General features: G+C 47.6%; 1 protein-coding gene across 1 annotated transcript in view; it reads left to right on the forward strand.

Annotated features, from left to right (window-relative positions):
• The window catches only part of ANO2 (anoctamin 2), a gene marked incomplete at its 5' end in the record, with an annotated part of 267,613 nt that overhangs the window by 81,919 nt on the left and 167,859 nt on the right, over nt 1-17,835 (forward strand). Inside the window, 3 exons of the mRNA XM_081127869.1 lie at nt 2,566-2,621; nt 3,800-3,841; nt 10,287-10,351. Coding sequence (XP_080983995.1) covers nt 2,566-2,621; nt 3,800-3,841; nt 10,287-10,351 — 163 coding nt within the window. The remainder of the gene's footprint in view (nt 1-2,565; nt 2,622-3,799; nt 3,842-10,286; nt 10,352-17,835) is intronic.

Below are 17,835 nucleotides of genomic sequence, written 5' to 3' on the forward strand. Positions count from 1 at the left end.
CTCTCTTAGGAAGTAGACTAACGAACTGGAGTTGAAAGTTTCTTCATCAGCATAGAAAATGGAGATAGTGAGGAAGGTGGGTGCATGTGGTAAATGGGAAGAGTCACTGAGATGGTTTAGCCATAGGGTGTTTACTCTTAACAACCATTATCCTCTGTGTTCCCAGCAGGAAACAACTAGGTGCCATAAATAAGAGACAAAGGTGAGAGGGGAGTGCTCTCTGATCCCAGGTACCTTGTAGACCTTTGGGGGACACAAAACAGTGTCTGAACAAAAGCCTAGAGGTGAAGTGAGCTGCCTGCTTCAGGCGCACATCACAGAGGCAGCTTTATTTGAGATGGGGCATGGGGTGCACAGCTTTATGCCTCCAGTGATTTGAAATCTCTCTGAGGACCTGGCAGCAGGACCCAAGAGTTCAGGTTGGGAGCCCAGTTCTCTCAGACACTTGGCTACTGTGCTGAGCAAAGTTGAGAATTAGCAGAAGAGTTCAACACCTGTTTAACTTGCCCCGTGCAATTTGGAGGCTGTCTTCAAGCTGCTGTGGCACCCATGGGGTGTGAGTGCGGGGACTGGGTGGTGTGGTGTGTGGGGTGCGGTCTAGCTGGAGCCCTACCAGCCTGTGATGCTTCAGCCTCTATCCATGTTGACAGCCCTTGTGTAGCTTTGAACTCCCCCACCCCCTCCTGATGTGGGACTCCTCCCCTTGATTACTGTAGGGTGGCTTTACATTGCTGTGGTTATGGCTCTTGAACTGATTAATGATGCTCAGAGTGAAACTGTAGTCTTTTGAGTAGGACAAATCTGCAGCTCATTGAGCCTTGGGGCACCCCTCCCCCACCCGCACTTGGTTTACCCACCCTCTGATCCCCCCCTCCCCAGAGTTATTTCTGATGTTTTGTGTTCATGCCAAGGAGGAAGCTTAAAATCAGGAAAGGACTGGCCCTTTGGTGACGCCCCTGCACCAAACACTCAGCTCTCAACTTGTGCCGGGCGCCCCCTGTGGCCTCCCAAGGGCCTCTTCTCCCACGTGGGGCCCAGGGCTGGTCTTTCTGGCATCCCATCTCCTGGCACTGAGGCGCATAGGCACAAGGTTTGAGAAAGGGGAGGCTGACAGCCGATTGTTTGAGAGCCTCTGTGGTTTGTAGGTGGGTCATTGGATAGGATTGAGAAGTGAAAAACCATGAATTTTAATGAGTGACTGCTATTTAGATTTGCTCTCCAAACCTGTGTTTTATCCAGAGACCTGAAATGCAGATTACTTAGAATTTAGAAATCATACATGTTTCCCTCCAAAACCAATTTTCTTCTCATCTCACTACTATCTATAGTGTCTCTGGAAAGAGTGATTCAGGGTAGAAAGTGTGTTTGAGGTGAGGCAATCACTGTGTACTAGAGACTCCCCACATTCCCCATGATTAAATGTACCTCCTGGCGTAGCAGAATCCTCGGTGGGTCCTGGAGTTGGAGAGAAACAGCCTCTCCCATGTGAGTCAGACTGGACATACAGACCACCTCATAGCCTCTGAATAAAACCATGAATGAGACAAGTCACAGCCATGCCTCGGTGCTGAGCAGAATGCTCTCTGCCCTGGGAACATCGGAGTCATAGGGACAGAGCCATTCATTCTTTTGACGTGTATTTCATTGGGTCGCTATCTGCAAGTGGTGTGAAATACTGCTGAGATTAAAAATGAAGTCCTGGTGTGGTTTCCCAACTTCGTGGTCTCGGGTAGCCTTTACACTTTTAAATTATTGGGAGCACCCAAAGGGCTTTTGTTTAGGTGGCTTATATTGATTAATATTTATTGTATTAAAAGCTAAAAACTGAGAAACGTTTAAAGCACAAGGACATGCAAACATTCATTCCATTAGCTGTCGGGCGATGATGACATCACATGTCACAAAACCACACTGTATACTCGTGAGAGGATAGGAGTGAAAAGCATATATCTTAGTATTATTATAAAAAATAGTTCTGACCTCACCTGAAGATGTCATGGGGACTCCCAGGGTTCCCCAGACCACACTTTGAGAACTACTGCCCTGTATGCCCCACCTCAGGCAGCTCATGGTCCACAGACCAGTCACGGACAGTAATAAGCTCTGTGCAGGAGCAGGAAGGTGCCAGAAATGAGTTCAGATGAAGTGCTGTGGGATGTGCTGACGTATACTTTTACTGATCATAATTGCAGTAATTCATACAGTCATTCCTTCACTATCACTGAACACAGATATTCTCAATTGAAGTTAGTGGGTATGGAGGGGGCGGCCGAGGAGGAGAGTCATTGGACTGGAGAGATCTGACTGTGTGGGACGGGGAATGTGAAGTATGAGAGAGCGTATCTGATATCAAAACATAACTGTATTTGGGAAATGAAAAAATATTGCTCTTACACTAAGAACGAAAGCTCGACAAAAACCACATGTAGACTGGGAGGCCGTAGAGGAGGGCGCAGTGATGCTCAGCTGAGAGGTGGGTGAGGCTTTAACATGTGTCAAAAGACGGGGGTAAGTCCAGAAACCCCTGCCCTGGAGTTATGATTTCCATCTTCCTTTCTTCTATAGGTATTAACTCTCTGATAGCAAACAATATCTACGAGGCAGCCTACCCTCTTCATGACGTAAGTACCATTTCTGTCGGCACACTCCCTGCAGTCTTAAAAAACTTGAAAACCGCAGGTGACATAGTGGGTGGGTATATGCGAGGAGAGGCAGGAATGAATCACGACATTAAAATACTTGGGCTGATTCTGGACTGCTCATGACTGACCATACACCCCAGTTTGATTTTTGCCAGTTTCTGTCCAGTTATTTCCCTAATGGCAAAATGAACTGGTTTTGTTTGAGCTGTCCCTACACTCCCTGCCTTTGTTTTGGGGGAAAGTGTGAGAAGACAGAGATGGACTACAAGTGGTTAAAGGAAGGAGATGTTTGAGGTGGTGGATGGTGGAGAAAGGAAATCTATGGCCTGGATAATACACAACCTAGACCATCTGAACCTTCAATAATTGAAAGTGATGTTTGTATATGATAGCTTTGTGTGGATATGAAATTCCTCATCCTTAATATGCAAATATATACTAAGTGTTAGATTTTTTAAATTTTTTATTGTAACATTTTTTTAAGGAAATCTCTTGAAATACCTTACACTATTGTTTGGTTAAGTAAAGAAAACAGATTGTAATGAAAGCTTTCCTGGCCTGGAAATAATGTTATCAACACCCCATAATACAATGCAATGACATTTTTCAAGATGACTTACGAAGAACTTAACTGGCCCATGAGTGAAATGTCCCCCCGGCTGTGCTGTTCATTTGATTGGTGACTTCTTTAGCACCTGTCACAGCTGTGCTAAATGAGGTGACCGAGGTGGGGATCCCTGAATATCTGAAGGAATTTCCCAGATGACAGTCTTGTTCTTACAAGTATCTTTACTGTGGGCACATCAAGGTTAGGTTCTGCCAGTTATGGGCAGGGGTGAGCAGGACAGGGCACAGGGTGATTTCAGATGATACGCCCATTTGCAGACCCAGGCTGTGCTGTCACATCTACTCTGAGGAGGCACAGGCTGATCTCTGGAGCATCTCAGGGGAGTATCTGTCTGGAAGCTGTGCACAGGAAACACTGCAGGCGCTGATGACTAAGAAAGTGGAACGTTGGCTCCTTACCATGTCATGTTTTTGACCTTCCTCAAATGAGAATGAAAAAAGGGATGATGATAGAAAATAAAAAGAGAAAATATTTTCTCTGTTTTTAAAAATTCCATTGGCTCTCTCTAGCATCTCCTTCCCTCCTACAGGGTGAATATGGTGGCCCAGGGGATGACATGAATGACAGAAAGGTAAGCTGGTTTGTGCTGCACTGAGTGCTTTGAGCGCAGAGGCCACGATGGGTGTGGAACTAGATAGAAGTGTCCTAAATGTTCGATTTATCTGCTCATACATTTCTCAGCAGTTCTTCCACTGCTCCCTGCCCTTTAGGCACTTGGAAATGTGAGTGCCTTTTCTGGTCATTGACGCCATAGTGTGTATGGGAGTGCTGCTGGTTTTAAGTGCCTGGTGGACCAGCTATGCTAACCATTTGACACAAAAGCATTATCCCATTCCCTGATGACCAGAGGGCCTTAACTGAGAAACACTGGAAGTCCACATTCCTTAGTTAATAGATGGGGAAACTGATGCACAGAAAGACTGAGCACCTTGCCCATAATAACACTGCCATAATAAATAGAAATAGGGCTTGGGACACCTCTGACTCTCAAGTCCTGCTAAAAATTTGTTATTATCCATGCCATGATCTTATTTTGAGGGCCATTTTTTAGTTCTTCTTATCCTCCAGGCAGATAAGTGGGGTATAGCCATTCCCAAATATCTGATGAGGAATCTGAGGAGAGGAAGGCTCATTCATGCTGTGTGTTCGGACAGCTAGGAATTAGAGGTTATAGTTAGGGGAGAGAAAGGGACCCTTTGGAAGGACCTCTCCTATCCCAGTCACAGCTCCTGACTGGACAGCTCTCTCCCCAGCCCTCCATTTAGATCCCATTTCTTCTGCTTGCTGATACTCTGGGAACCTGGGTGTACCCCCTTCCCTGCCATGGCATGGCGCTCTAAGGATCACCCGCCTCCTTAGAGGTGACTGCCCCACCCAGTTGTCAACCCCCTCATGCCATCCTCCCATGCAGCTTCCCCCAACCTTCAGCAGCTCTGGTGAGCAGAGGAAGGTGGGCAAGGGCAGAAGGGGTGAAGAACTGAAGACCAAGAAGTTTCCCTCCCCCCAACTCTGTTGTCTGGAAAATCATTCATCCCCCAAGTTGCCTTCAGAGCAGCCTTCTTTTTATCCTGCCTATTAGTCCCTGTTATGAAGTGTTAAGTATTAAAAACATAAAAGGTCTTTTCCAGAAATACTGCTGTGATTGCTTACACATGTCCCTTCTCTGCCTGCCCAGGGAATCTGCTCTAGTATTTCGATGTCTTAACCTCATCTGTTTTCTATCTGATGCTAATAGTCTCGGTGTTTAATTTCCTGAAAAGTCCCGGATCAGATTTAAAGGAAAAGGAGGAAGCATTTCGCCCCACATCTCACCTCACTTACCCCAACCGTTTTCTGTCCTCCTGCTCTCTAATTTCCCATTCCTCCCCTTTAAAGAGTGATCGCCACCGCTGCCCACCTAGGGAACCTCCTGCTGCGTGGGTGGTGACCCAGCCTGTCTAGGTGGAGCACTTTACGGGAACATTCCCGAGGCCAGGAACACACAGCAACTCATGGGAGAAATCAGCCAGCCTTCTCTTATCTTCACAGAAGCAGAGAGAAGCAAATTGTAGACTATGCAAAATATATGTCCATTTGTCTATGCAATGATATTATATTATTATTTACAACAAAGCCTTTTAACAAAACATTTTCCTCCCAGGAAATGTTTTTCTTAGGCCAATAGAATTATTCCCAGTGTACAACCCAACTGGTCTAGTGGGTAGAATCTGGAGGCAGGGAGAGACCAGCCAGGATGGAGATGCATCTTAGTGTATAATTCCCAAAGTTTATGTCAAAAGGATGCTCAGCAAAGGTGGACCGGTGACTTTGAAAGACAATAGGCTCCTTTCTTGTGCCTTTCCCGGGGGTTTGCTAGCAACTCCCGGTGTTCTTGTTTTCCTCTGCCAGGGTCACGGTTAGGGAAATACATGTTGCTGTGATGGGGAATAAGAGAAACCGTGAGCAAAAGCTTTTTTCCATCCATTTAGGTTGGGAAACATACCCAGCAAGGTGAGGAAGCTGGTTCCAATGTCCATAATATTTGTCAAGTCAGGACTAAAACCTCGGTGTCAAAATCCCAGCCAGAGCTCTGTAGCCGGGTGGACACAGCTTCTTATATACGGAGAGGGGAATTCTCACCACAGTGCTGGGATCCATCCTGTGTTTATGGGTGGGGCCCAAAGGCATCCTAAAGAGGAAAGAGCCAGCACCTCTGAATATGTGCAGTATGTTTATTACATTGTAATAGTCTACTGTTCGTGGAGAGGGCTTCAGGAGGGATTTTGGTTGAGGGTGAGGGAGAACCCTTGAATTTGGTGCTGGAGGACGTGGAGAAGGGTTGGAAGCTGCAGTGTGGGATGGCCTCTCTGGGGATACTTTGCAAGGACATCTCAAGCTGCCCATCCTGCCAATACCTGGATGTTCTCCTTCACTCTTCCCTGCAATCTGTGGCTATTCCCATGATTTTCTTGAGGCCCAGGCTCCTTGTAGGCAGATTCCAGGCAAGCCCAGAGGCCCCTGAGAATGCAAACTCCTTCCCTTCCACCTTGCCTCAGCAGTTGTGCAGTCTCCACGGACTCAGCCCCAGCTAGCGCCTGGAGGGTTCTCTCTCCTGAATCCTGGAGGGTAATTAAAAAGAGGCTCCCTCCCTCTGGAGAAGATGGTTTTCCCACCTTTGAAGGCAGGGCAGTAGGAAGAGGGAGCAGTGTGGGTGTGGATGGGTCCCTCCTGGCTGCCAGCAGCCACCTAATTCCACATTAGCCAGACCTGCCTCGTTTTCTCAAGCATCCCGTTGAAGTGACTGTTAGCATCTTCTGAGGGCTGCCTGACCCCACTGGCTCCCAGAGGCTCCCATCCACTTACAGGGGGAGCCCAAGGCACAACATTGGAATGATTTGAAACTCTTGGTCCTGGATTTTCCAGCTTTTGCAAATGATTGTCTTCTCTAGTGGACAGTTACAAAGTGACCCACTAAAAGATGTGTGAAGAGAGTCTGTCTTTCTGATAAAAAGGTACTTTTCTTGTTTTCACTTGATTTCTTGGTTTCATTTGAAGATTAGTTTTCCCATCCTGCACAACTCTGATTGTACTACTAGAAGAAAAGACCTAGATAGCTGAAGTGACTTGCCAAAAATTCAAACAGGTCAGTGCAGGACCTGGGCATAGAATTCCATTCTCTCTCATCCAGGTCCACCTTGTCTGTCCATGCATGCCTCTCAGTTGGTCACAGCTGGTATCTTTCTCCCCGCTGTAGGGCCAGCTACTCTCTGAGGAGCTTGTGGCCTGAGAGAGGGTCATGCGTCTCAAACATCTTGCTGTGCTCTGGCAACAGTTGAGTTCCTTATAGTCTCAAGAAATACTTAAACCAATTGATCCACTGTCAAATGTGATCCCTAGGGAGCCGGGTAGGCCATTTGTATGCTGTGATCCATCAGATGGGCTGGTCCCTGGGGGTTGTTGCTTCCTATCATAAAGGTCTGGGGTCAGACCAGTATGCCTGGAATTACACCCTGGGCTCCTGAAATAAGGTGCTGTCCATTGATAAGGAGCTGCACACCTTCCCTGATGTGCTTGCAGGCTTGGCTGGTTGGTGTAGAGGACATGCTGTAGCTCCAAGGGAGAAAGTGGGGTTGCTAAGAATTTCATTAGAAAATTCTAGACTCTGCAAATTTAAAGGGATTGTCACAAGTTACCATGGTTGTCCTTCTGAACTTCCCTCTCACCTCTCTAATCCCCATGGGGTGGAGGCTCCAGAGCATGCCTCCCTTTACCCTGATTGCTAGCTGTTCTGGGACCCTGGAACCTGGGGCTTAGCATGATCCACTTGTCTCTAATTATGTGTGATGAAATGTTTGTGGAGGTAGGGAAGGGTCTGCAGCACTCTCCATGCCTCTTCCTGCCTCCCCTGCAAGGATGTAGGAGCTGGCCTGGGCAGAGCCACGTGGGCGGCCGGGCCCCAGATTTGCTTCTCTGTAGCTCCAGTTCTCCTGCAGGGGCTGCCTAATGATTTCCTTCTGTCTGTCCTTCTAATCTGTTCGCATGTAGCTCAGACAACTCTCTTGGCTCTTCCTCATCTGTATCCACAACCTATTCATACAGCTCTGTGCTTAGAGGGTACCGCACTGATAAAGGGACTTTCTGGAGGTTTCTTAAAGTGGGTCTGGGATACAACCAGGGGCAAGGCCTGTGAACTTGGCTCTCAATTTGGGCCCAAGCCAACTGAGCTGTATTGGCTTCTTAGAGCATTTTTAGTTTCCCCCTCCAAGACAGTGGCAGGTAGGTGTTCTTAGGCTCAGGTTTTGGTTGGACAGGTGACTTGGAGAGGCATTTGCTCTAGAGGGCAGAGCCCTTGAGGCAGGCAGTGACGTCCCATGGCCGTCAAGGGAGGTCTTGCCTGTATTTCCTGACGCAAGCTGGCCTCCCTTTGGGCCACAAGTGATGTCACTGTGACAACCAGGTGCTGGTGAGACCAGGGTTTGCGCTGGGGAGAGAGAATAAAAGCCCAGGGCAGTAGAAATACCCAAGATGAGGAGGAGAACGAGATGTAATAATGGCAATAAGAGATTAGTAGGTGTCACCTACCTGGAATGAGCATCGTCAAAACTCATGAATTCAGATCTTCCTCTGCCCATTATGCATATTGCCACCCCTTTTGGTGCCTGGGTTTCCTACTTAGCACATGGTGGTAACTGTGGGTGCAGTTTGCCCTATCAGGATCTGTGTAGTTCCTGGTTCTATTTTCTGGGAGAGATTATGACAATAAAAGTCTATAGCCATCAAGTAGGAATGCCAATTCTTATTTCAGTTTTCATATGTCTTTAAAGACTCTTAGGTGAAAGGATGGCTTCCTGTAAGGTTGATGCTGAACTGGAATACAGAGTACCTGTTGGGAGTAGCTGTTCCCTGACAGAATTCCAGGTGAATTCTGTGTGATGTATAAGGAGAGTAAAGAACATAGCAAGGCAGCAACTGTGTTATAAGTCTGTCAGTTGTAGACATATCATTTGATTCTGAGCTAGTATCTATTCAGCATGGCCTTCTAGATGATGTCTAATGATGGTTTGTTACCAAATTACGTCATTTACTTGTAGATGACCTGGGAAGCTCACTGGCCAGGTGTTTGACACCAAAATGTAGTTTGCCCTTGTGACTGATACACAGGTTTGCCCACATTCCAGTTCTTCTACAGTAAACTGCATCCATAGTTTAATGATCTGACAAATCATCTCTTCTCCAATAACTCCAAATTGGCATCTCCCGTCTGAACTCTTCTTTAAACTTCAGATTTCTACAGCCAGCTGCTAACTCAGTATCCCCATGTGGATGCCTAAAGGGCATCTCAAAGAAACAGATCCCAAACTGAACTTTCGGTTCCACCGTCCTTGACCTTTTCTTCCCACAGGCTGCCCCATTTCAGGAAACAGAATCGCCATTTTCTCAATTGCTCATGTCAAGTTCCCATTTTCTTTCACCCTATATCCAATCCAACAGTAAAGCTTCCTGACTCTACTTTTAAAATATAAGCAGAATCAACCACTTCTCACTGCCTCTCCCACTACCTTCATGGCTCACGCCACTGTCTGCTCTCCCCTGGACCATTACAATACCCCCTGTTCCTATGCCAGACCTTGGTCTATTCTCCCCCAGCAGCCAGAGTGAGCTTTCCACAGTCTAAATCAGATTGTTTCTCCCTCACTGTTGCAAATCTCCCAATGGCCTCTTTCCAAGTACAAAGATTTGAGCATGATCTACATGCCTCTGAATGGTCACCCCAGTACTTTCTGACACTATCTCCCATTACTCTGCCCATGCTCTACCCAGCCATATGCTTCCCTGTTCTTCCCAGGACATACCACATGTACTATTTTTCAGGGTCTTTGCACAGAAGAGTGTTCTGCCTGGAACACTCCCACTTTCCTCAGGACTCAGCTCAAATGTCACCTCTTCAGAGAGGCCTTCCCTTGTCATCCTATCTAAAATAGCTCCACTCATCTCTTCATATTCTCCTCCCCCACCTTGATCTATTTTTATTCATAGAATTTGTGTCTCACATGTTTATATTATATTTGTCTCCAAACACCAGGTTATAAACTCCATGATAGCAGCAACTTTGTTCATTTGACTGTTGTATCCAGTGTCTAGACAGTGCCTGGCATATATAGTAGATGTTCAATAAATACATGTTAAATGAGTGAATAAATGAATGCCAGGGCTCATTTCACTGGACTAAGCAAGACAAGAGAATAAAGAAGAAAGGATTATGATGGCAAGGTGTAGCATTGCCTTAAAGTGTGATAAAGGGGAGAGAAGTCAGCCTCTGTAGACCCCTGCCTTTGGACATCTCCCTCATTGATGTCTCTTGAGAATTGTCCTACAAGCCGGACTTTGGAAATTCAATTTTGACTTGCTAGTCATCCAAATGAAGCTATTAGGATGGCTTTTGGAGGGGCATGTGTGTAAAATCTTGACTTGCTAGGATAGACAAAGGTGAACAATTGCCCCCCCCCCCTAATCTCTTTCCCATTTTTCTTGTTTAGCTGCTGTATCAAGAATGGGCACGCTACGGAGTGTTTTATAAGTTTCAACCTATTGACCTCATCAGGTAAGATCTGGGAGGAGATTCTTGGGAAGACTCTAAAGATGCAAATCCTGGAAGATATCTATCCACCCCCTTAGCCCTGGCAGACTGATCGTCAGGCAGAAGGATCTGCTTTGCTAGGTTGTATTATTTCCCTGCTGTGTGTGTGTGTGTTGGGGGCGGGGGGGGGGGGGCGGGGTGTGTGTGTGAATGGAATTATACCTCTTATTATTTTCCTTCAAATTTGTCCTAAAGAAGGATCTGGTTGAAACAGACCCTTGGGTTATGCCCAAGTGACCACTGTATTGACCAAGAGAAGGGAAGATCTGGAAAATCTCATAAGGAATAAGTTGGCTGGCCTGAGAGGGAATGCGGGCTTTTTATGGCTTCTCCAAATGGGAAGGGAGAAGGGACTGGGTCCTGGCATCTCTTCCTTCAGTGCTGCCCCTACAGTGATGTCCTGCTACCTTGAGAAGTTCCCCAGCTTCCACAGAATATTGGTGAACAGCTCATTTAAAGAATGTACTAGAATGCAGTAAGTCTGACTAGCATAAAATGGGTTACGGGCTCTAGAAACTCAGTGTGTTCTTAGAGTTTAGTCTCTTTCCCAACTGGAACATTGGGAGGCAACACCTTCAAGTGGGAAAGGACTGGGCTGAGAGTCTGGAGACTGGCTTCTCTCCAGGCCTGGCCACTAGGGGCTCTATGTTTCTTTGGGCAAGTCACGCACGGTCCCTCTTTGGTGTTCAGGATCCTGGTTGTCCTATATTGGGAGGCTGAACTGAGGGATCTTCAAGGAAATTTGATAGAGCATGAGTATTTGGAGAAGAGGACCCTCAGCCCATGACTGAAATAAAGGCCTCACTGCCACAGTGTCACTGTGGCTCTTCTAGTGAACTAATTAATCAGCATGTAAACACAGAGAGCGTTCCTGATTGATTGTCCTGGGCTGGGGCTGTGAGAGGGGCAGCAGCCAGAAGGATTGAGTCCAGAGGGAGGAATTCCAGCTTCTTCTTGGAAGAGGAGAGCAGCCTGGGGGCCACAGTTTGGGCAGGTTCACCTCCCACACAGAGATGTGAGGGCCTTCCCAGGGAACTGGGAGCTTGGTTGGACGTCTCCTGACAACAGGTGTTTGTTCCAGCTGAAGACCGTTAACCAAAGTGTTGGGTCGGGAAGCAGGGCCACTGGGTGCCTGTGACAGAGACTCCCTAGCCCAGCACCTCCCTGGCCCTGGCTGCCTTTTATGAGGCATGGGCCACCTAGACTGTTCTCTGGGCCACACCAAGGCTGCTTCCTCCATGCCTGGTGGGCTTTGATCTTCCTCTCTGCATCTCAAGTGGCCACCCACTCTGTCGCCTGTTTTCTCCAACTACTCATTTGTTTTTTCAAAATATGATTAAAAAAATAAAAATTCTCCTTACCAGAGAGCCCTGTCTTTCCCCGAGAGACTTCAGGTGACTGGCCGCCAGCTAAGTGGGAAATGGCTCCAATATGCACTCAGTTTTGGCCACCAAAGCAGCCTCACCTGCAGGGGAAGAAATGCCTTTGGAGCAGAGTCCTGCTCTGGGGCCTGGCGGTTCCTGAGCACAGAGAGCTCAGATGTGTCTAGACGGGGCACGATGCACTTTGGAGCTGGAGGCTGGCCACTGCTCCTCACGGATCAGATGGCGAGGGAGCTCCCACAGCCCTGGGCCGGGCCAGAGGCTTGGCCAGGAGGGGGGAAGGCTTCAGCATCTCAGATACTGGCTGGAGGGGAGGGACACTGGGTAGTGTGTGGGGAGAGTTGTCTACCCAGTGATATAGGGAACTCTGACCTCAAGGAGCTGCTGGAAAGAGAGAGACGACAGTGGGAGGAGAGGGAAGGGGCAGGGCATTAGGGGCAAAGGTGGGTGAGCAGAGACAGGGAAGCCAAGAAAAGGCAGCTGGAGGGCTCTTAAAGAGAAAACTGTGGTGCAGGGGTGGGGAACAGCTACTCACACTCAGCAGGCGCCACCCTAAACTCCTCTCTCTCCCGAACGCCCACCTCACCGTCTCTGATTCTGTCAGTCACCTCCTCCTTCCTCTTATCTGTCCTCTCTGTCACTCACCACTTCCCAGTCTGACACCATGCCCGGGTGCTTCCTCAGCACCATTTCTCTCTTCCTGGATTCCTTCTCCATCTTTCCTGCCCCCACCTGTAGGACTGCCCGCGCTGCCTTCCCTGGGCCACCGCTGGCCCCACACTGTGACAGGGCTGTTCTGTTACTACTTCCTAATGTGAATTGTGCCCTCTTTGTGCCTCACGTGGAAATCGCACCCATATGGTCTGTGTTGAAAGATAGAAGCAGGGAGTCTGATATAAGCTGAGTATAATTCATACGAAGGCCTGGCAGAGGGGTTTCCCTTGGGCACTAGGCTCTGATGTTTAGTACTGAGCCTCTATTCCTCCTGTGGAACCCTAGAACCTTCCCCAGTGCCAGTCCTTTGGAACATTCTAAAGCACTGAGAGCTCAGCAGGGGTAGGAGATCTGTTTGCATTTTGAAAGCCCCAGGACCAGGTGTCCTCCTTCTGCAGGTCTTCAAACCTGAACTTGAGATCTGGGGTTAGAGGCTCTTTTCCTGGGTAATGAAAGTGGGCAGAGGAGAGGCAACACGCCCTTCCCTGCACCCTTGCCCCTGCCTCCTCCCGCTGCACCTTCAGTCATGCCCAGCAGGCTGCACTGTGAGACTGCCGATGTGTCTCTCCAGCCCAGCGGGGCTCTCCACCTTTGCTCTGGAAACCTCTAGACCTGTAGGCCTGAGCCAGTGGCATTGTGTGTGTGTGTGTGTGTGTGTGTGTGTGTGTGTGTTTGTGAGAGAGAGAGAGAGGGAGAGAGAGGGAGAGAGAGGGAGAGAGAGGGAGAGAGATACCTAGAAAGTTCCCCAGGAAGGTATCCAGCAGGGACTCACCCCCAGTAGATTCTTTGGGAACATCAGCCAGCAACACTTGTGCCCTGGCAGAAACATGATTTATGACTAAGACGATGAGGGACAGGATGTCTTAACTGGGGGGAAGTGGCTCTTCAAGTCCTTTAGGAGCTGTATGAGGGGCCTTGCCGCCTGGGGAGTAGATTTCTGTCTATACTGCTCTGGGTTAACACCCCAATATCCCAGGAGGGAAACAGCCTTTATTTTCTGGGGAACCTGGGGGTCTGGGGCCTTTGGGGTTTGTACAGGCATGATCTAGTATTCATCAGGAACTTGACCTGTCTTTTCACTAAAATTAATGTCTGCTCACAGGCTGATTTTCTTAGCTTGAAGGTTTTGATATGGATGAGACAAAACAGACTTTAAACATCTGAGTTTGATTTAGCTCCTAACTATACTTTGCTGAAGTTGATGTACAAAAAGTTTATTTTTAAGCATCTGCCACTGCTTGCTTACGACAGCGTGAGGAAGAGTGAGGTCCAGAAGTCTACTAGGCTCAGGGGGATTGCAGCCTGTTGACTCGGGGAATTCACCACAGGGATCACTCATGGGCAGCATGCACTACACCGAATCAGGATTACAGCCTGGAGGGGCTAAACGGCTGTCACTCACTAATTCCCACCTCTCCCAGGGATGCTCACTTCATGAGCGAGGCTTCCTAAAGATCAGACCCTGGGCATGAAACCTGTCCATGTGGCAGCTCTGGGGTTCTGGCTTGAAGCTTTGAGACATGAACACTTCTACAACAACCTGAGACTGAAGTCTATGGGGTCATACCATCTCAAGAGCCTTGGGGCATTATCTATAGACAGAAGAGTGGCATGTGTTCCCCCCCATCCCCATCACACATCTTTACCATCTTAGACTCCCAGCCCTCTCCAGACCTTCCCATAGGGAGCCAGTCCAGGACCCTGGCGTCACAGGAATTCGTTTTCCCTTCTAGGGTAAGGCAGCTGTCCTTGTTCTTACCAGAGTTCTCCAGGTCATCCATGAGCAGGCTGTATGGTTTGACCCATCCCTCTCAGTCAGTCTCTGGGCCCCACTTGTACCCTCCTGAAATGTGACCCATCTAATCCCTCTAAGAGGGAGCCAGAGGGAGCCACATTCTTTTGGGGAGGCTTCTCAGCAGGCCAGGCTGGTTTGGGAGAGGGAATGGAGAGGAAACAATGTTAATCAACCTGTGATTAATTATTTCCTGAGCCCTGTTGCCTCCTCCTTGATCCTTCCCTGAGGTTTATAAAGACCATTCAGCTCAATGCAATAAATATTTACTGATGCTTACAGTGAGCAAGTCTCTGTGCTCAGGAACATGGGTGGTGCAGCAATAAATAAGGTGAAATTTGTGCCCTAAGGGCCTAGCAGTTATGTAGGGAGACAGACATGTGCAAGATAGGATGAAGTGAGGGCTTTTAAGGATATAAATATAAACATGATAGCACAGGACAACAGATGAAGAGTAATTGCTACTAGCAGAGTAAGGGAAGACTTTCTGGAAGAGGTGGCACTTGAATTAGAAATGTTGCTTTCTGAAGGACTGAGGTTAAAGGTCCTGAATGTGTCTTCATTTCCAGCCTGGGCTGCCCTGTGCATGGGTTTCTTGTTTGGCTTGATATTAACGGCCAGAAATCACATTGACTCAAAGCCCAATCCTTTCTGACTGTTAATTGGGAGTGGTAAGATAAAAAACTTGACTTGCAAACCTTACCTGCATGGACTCTGTGCCAGCCTGGTCCCTGTACCTTGACCTGCTCTGTAAGTTAGCAGAGAAACCAGAGTTGGAAGGGGGTGACGCTGGATCCAAGAGAGGAGGCTAAGGAGATGTGAAGTGTGGGACTAGCGCCTTGGTATTTACATAAGCCTCAGCATTTGAAGGATTGGATTTAGCTGTGAAGTATTTTGCAGGGTGGACGGAAATATTTTATGGCCCTGAAGATTATTTTTCTTTTATCTCTGCGGGTGTGGGAGCAGAGTAGACAGAGAGAAGCAGACAGTAGCTGGTTCAGGCAAGGTGGAAACCAAGATAATCATGTTCTGTGCTGTTATATTCTGGCCCATTTTACAGATCAGAAACATAAGTCAGGCTGGTTATTAAATGTATCTGTGAAGAGGCTCTATCCTACTCCCCTTCCTCTCTCCTCCCCCACTGAGTGTCACTTCCTTCTAGTTTGCACCCTGTTGGAGGGAAGGCCGTTGTCTTGTGACTAATCAGTGGACATGAACTACGAATATGATCTCTCAGCTCCAGTCTAAGACTGCACCCAAAGGCCGTCTTGGTCTCCTAAGGGTGGACTTCCAAGCCTCAGAACAACTTTCCGTAGATGGTAGCTCCTGTTAGATCAAACTTTTAATTTTTCTTCCTGTAGTATCAGCCGCATGGCCTAGACCCCAGAGGCTGCACGTGTTCCCCGCGGGCTCCCAGAATTCCATGGGCCGGGTAGGGAAGGAAAGAGTTACCTGGCTCACCAGCTCATTGCTTCCTTGACTCCCTTATGTCATGTCCTGTTTCCTAAGGAGGGTCAGCCGCTGATATTAGTCTGAAAATATATGACAAGCTTTATATTTCACATCCCTTTGACCCTTGGGTGCAATAAATTCTTAGTTACCCAGATTCCTGGGACCAAACCTTAGCATCACAGAAGTGGGATGAGCTTAAAGGTCATCCAGCTCAGTGCCTGGCCCTGGAATGAAGGAATGAAAAGTTCCTCTCACAGCATATTTATGTAACCAGTGCTCGACCTCTGCTGGACTTAGAGCAGGGAGCACCTTGCCTCAGGGCAGCTTGTTTGTCTGTTGGACATTTCTAGCCACTAGAAATGGTCTCAGAGCCAGAGCAAGAACTCTGCTGACTTCCCTCCTTTTGTTCCAGTTTTGCTCCCTGGAGCTCCAGGAACAAAGGTACCCTGTCATGTAAGTCAGTCCTTCAATTATTTGAAGGAAGCTATTGTGTCAGTCAGTAACAGTCCTCATGTACCTAAGCGTCCTTTCCTCTATACAAAACACTCCTGGACCTGTCTGCATGTCCTCATGTGACATGGGCTCTTTATACAACCTCATTGTCATGTTCATCCTCTTGCGAACTCACTGCCCTGGGAAACTCAGAGCTGGGTCCTTCCACACACCTCACCTGGTGTAGTTAGGCCAACACATATTTTGCACTGACCATAAGTCAGACACTGGTGCTGGGGTATGGAGCTGAATTAAGCATGACCCCATTCTCAAGGAGCTTAAGTTCAAAGTCAGATCTCCAAGCTTGTGGATGACCACTGGGGTTTTCTGGGAAATGAAGAGCAAACTGGTGGAGAAAATTTTCAAAAAAGTAACTGTGAAGCTATAGAAAAACAGCATATGGAAAAGATCATGGGGGGAAATTGACCCTCCAAACTAGTCATCTGATGACGGGCTCAGGGGTATCAGCTCTGCCTTAGGCAAAGATTGTTGGGGGCACTGTAACTCTTTCTAAAAACATCCATGTGATGTGTTGCAGTACCCATGGATCCTGGAAATTCACAGGAAACATTTTTTTAGGATTGCATAACCTAGGAATTTACCAAAACATGGCCAACTCAGGTCATCACACTCAAAGGAAAACTCAGCCTGGCTGGAAATGTTTCAGGGAAGGAAAAATACTGTGATTAAAGATTTGGAGAGGCATCCATATGAAGACAGACTTACACAAATGAGCTCCCTAGTCCAAGAAGAAAATGGAGAAGGCGTGAGGCCGGCACTTATGAAATTAAAAGATGGGTAGAGTGACTGTGCACATGTATATCAGATCCTGAGGTACTTGCCTAGGGATGTTCCTTTAGATGGGGAGCAGTGGGTTGAGATTAGAACTCAGTTTTAGTGCCAGCTTCGTTTCTAGTTGATGTAATGTTTGGACACGCCATTCTCCCTTGAGCGTCAGTTTCCTCAGCTATGAAACAGGGATCATAACACCTGTCCTACCTGCCCCATGATGTTATTTCGAGGATTATGATAAAGTACAAATACTGTGGCGATGGACATAGTTTTGGTTAAGTAATTATTTATCTGCTCCCTGGGGGGAAATTTTAATAGCCCCTAAACTAGCAGAATTTTATCTAGTTCTTTAGCTCAAGAATTTTGACAAATATTGTATAATCACAAGACATCTTTCTTGTAAATCGATGCACTGTAACTATGCACTTCGCAGGTATGAGCTCTGCACCTCCCTGTGACCCTGAGGCTTACATATTCTTACCTCCATGTATGAATGGCAATACTGAACTCAGTGAGATGAGGTGCTTCCCAAAGCCACTGAGCAGCCCATCTGGGATTCAAACCCAGGCCTGTCTGACTCCAGAAGCTATGATTTCTCTTCTGTGCCACGTGACTGAAGATGACAGAGCTCTATCCAGCTGGATGTCAGGCGAGCTGGGTTTCTAGTGTTAATCCCTCTAATTGGCAGTCCCTGAGGGGCAACTGACTGACCATAGTCAACTGCTGCTTCACCGTGGCGTCGTCATTGTGCTTAGCAGGAGTGACGTGTCACTCTAGGGCCTCTTGAGCTGGATAAAGTTGTTTGCACCTCTGTTACATGACCC

Source organism: Miniopterus schreibersii (assembly GCF_964146895.1).
Source record: "Miniopterus schreibersii genome assembly, chromosome: 2".
Classification (NCBI taxonomy): Eukaryota; Metazoa; Chordata; class Mammalia; order Chiroptera; family Miniopteridae; genus Miniopterus; species Miniopterus schreibersii.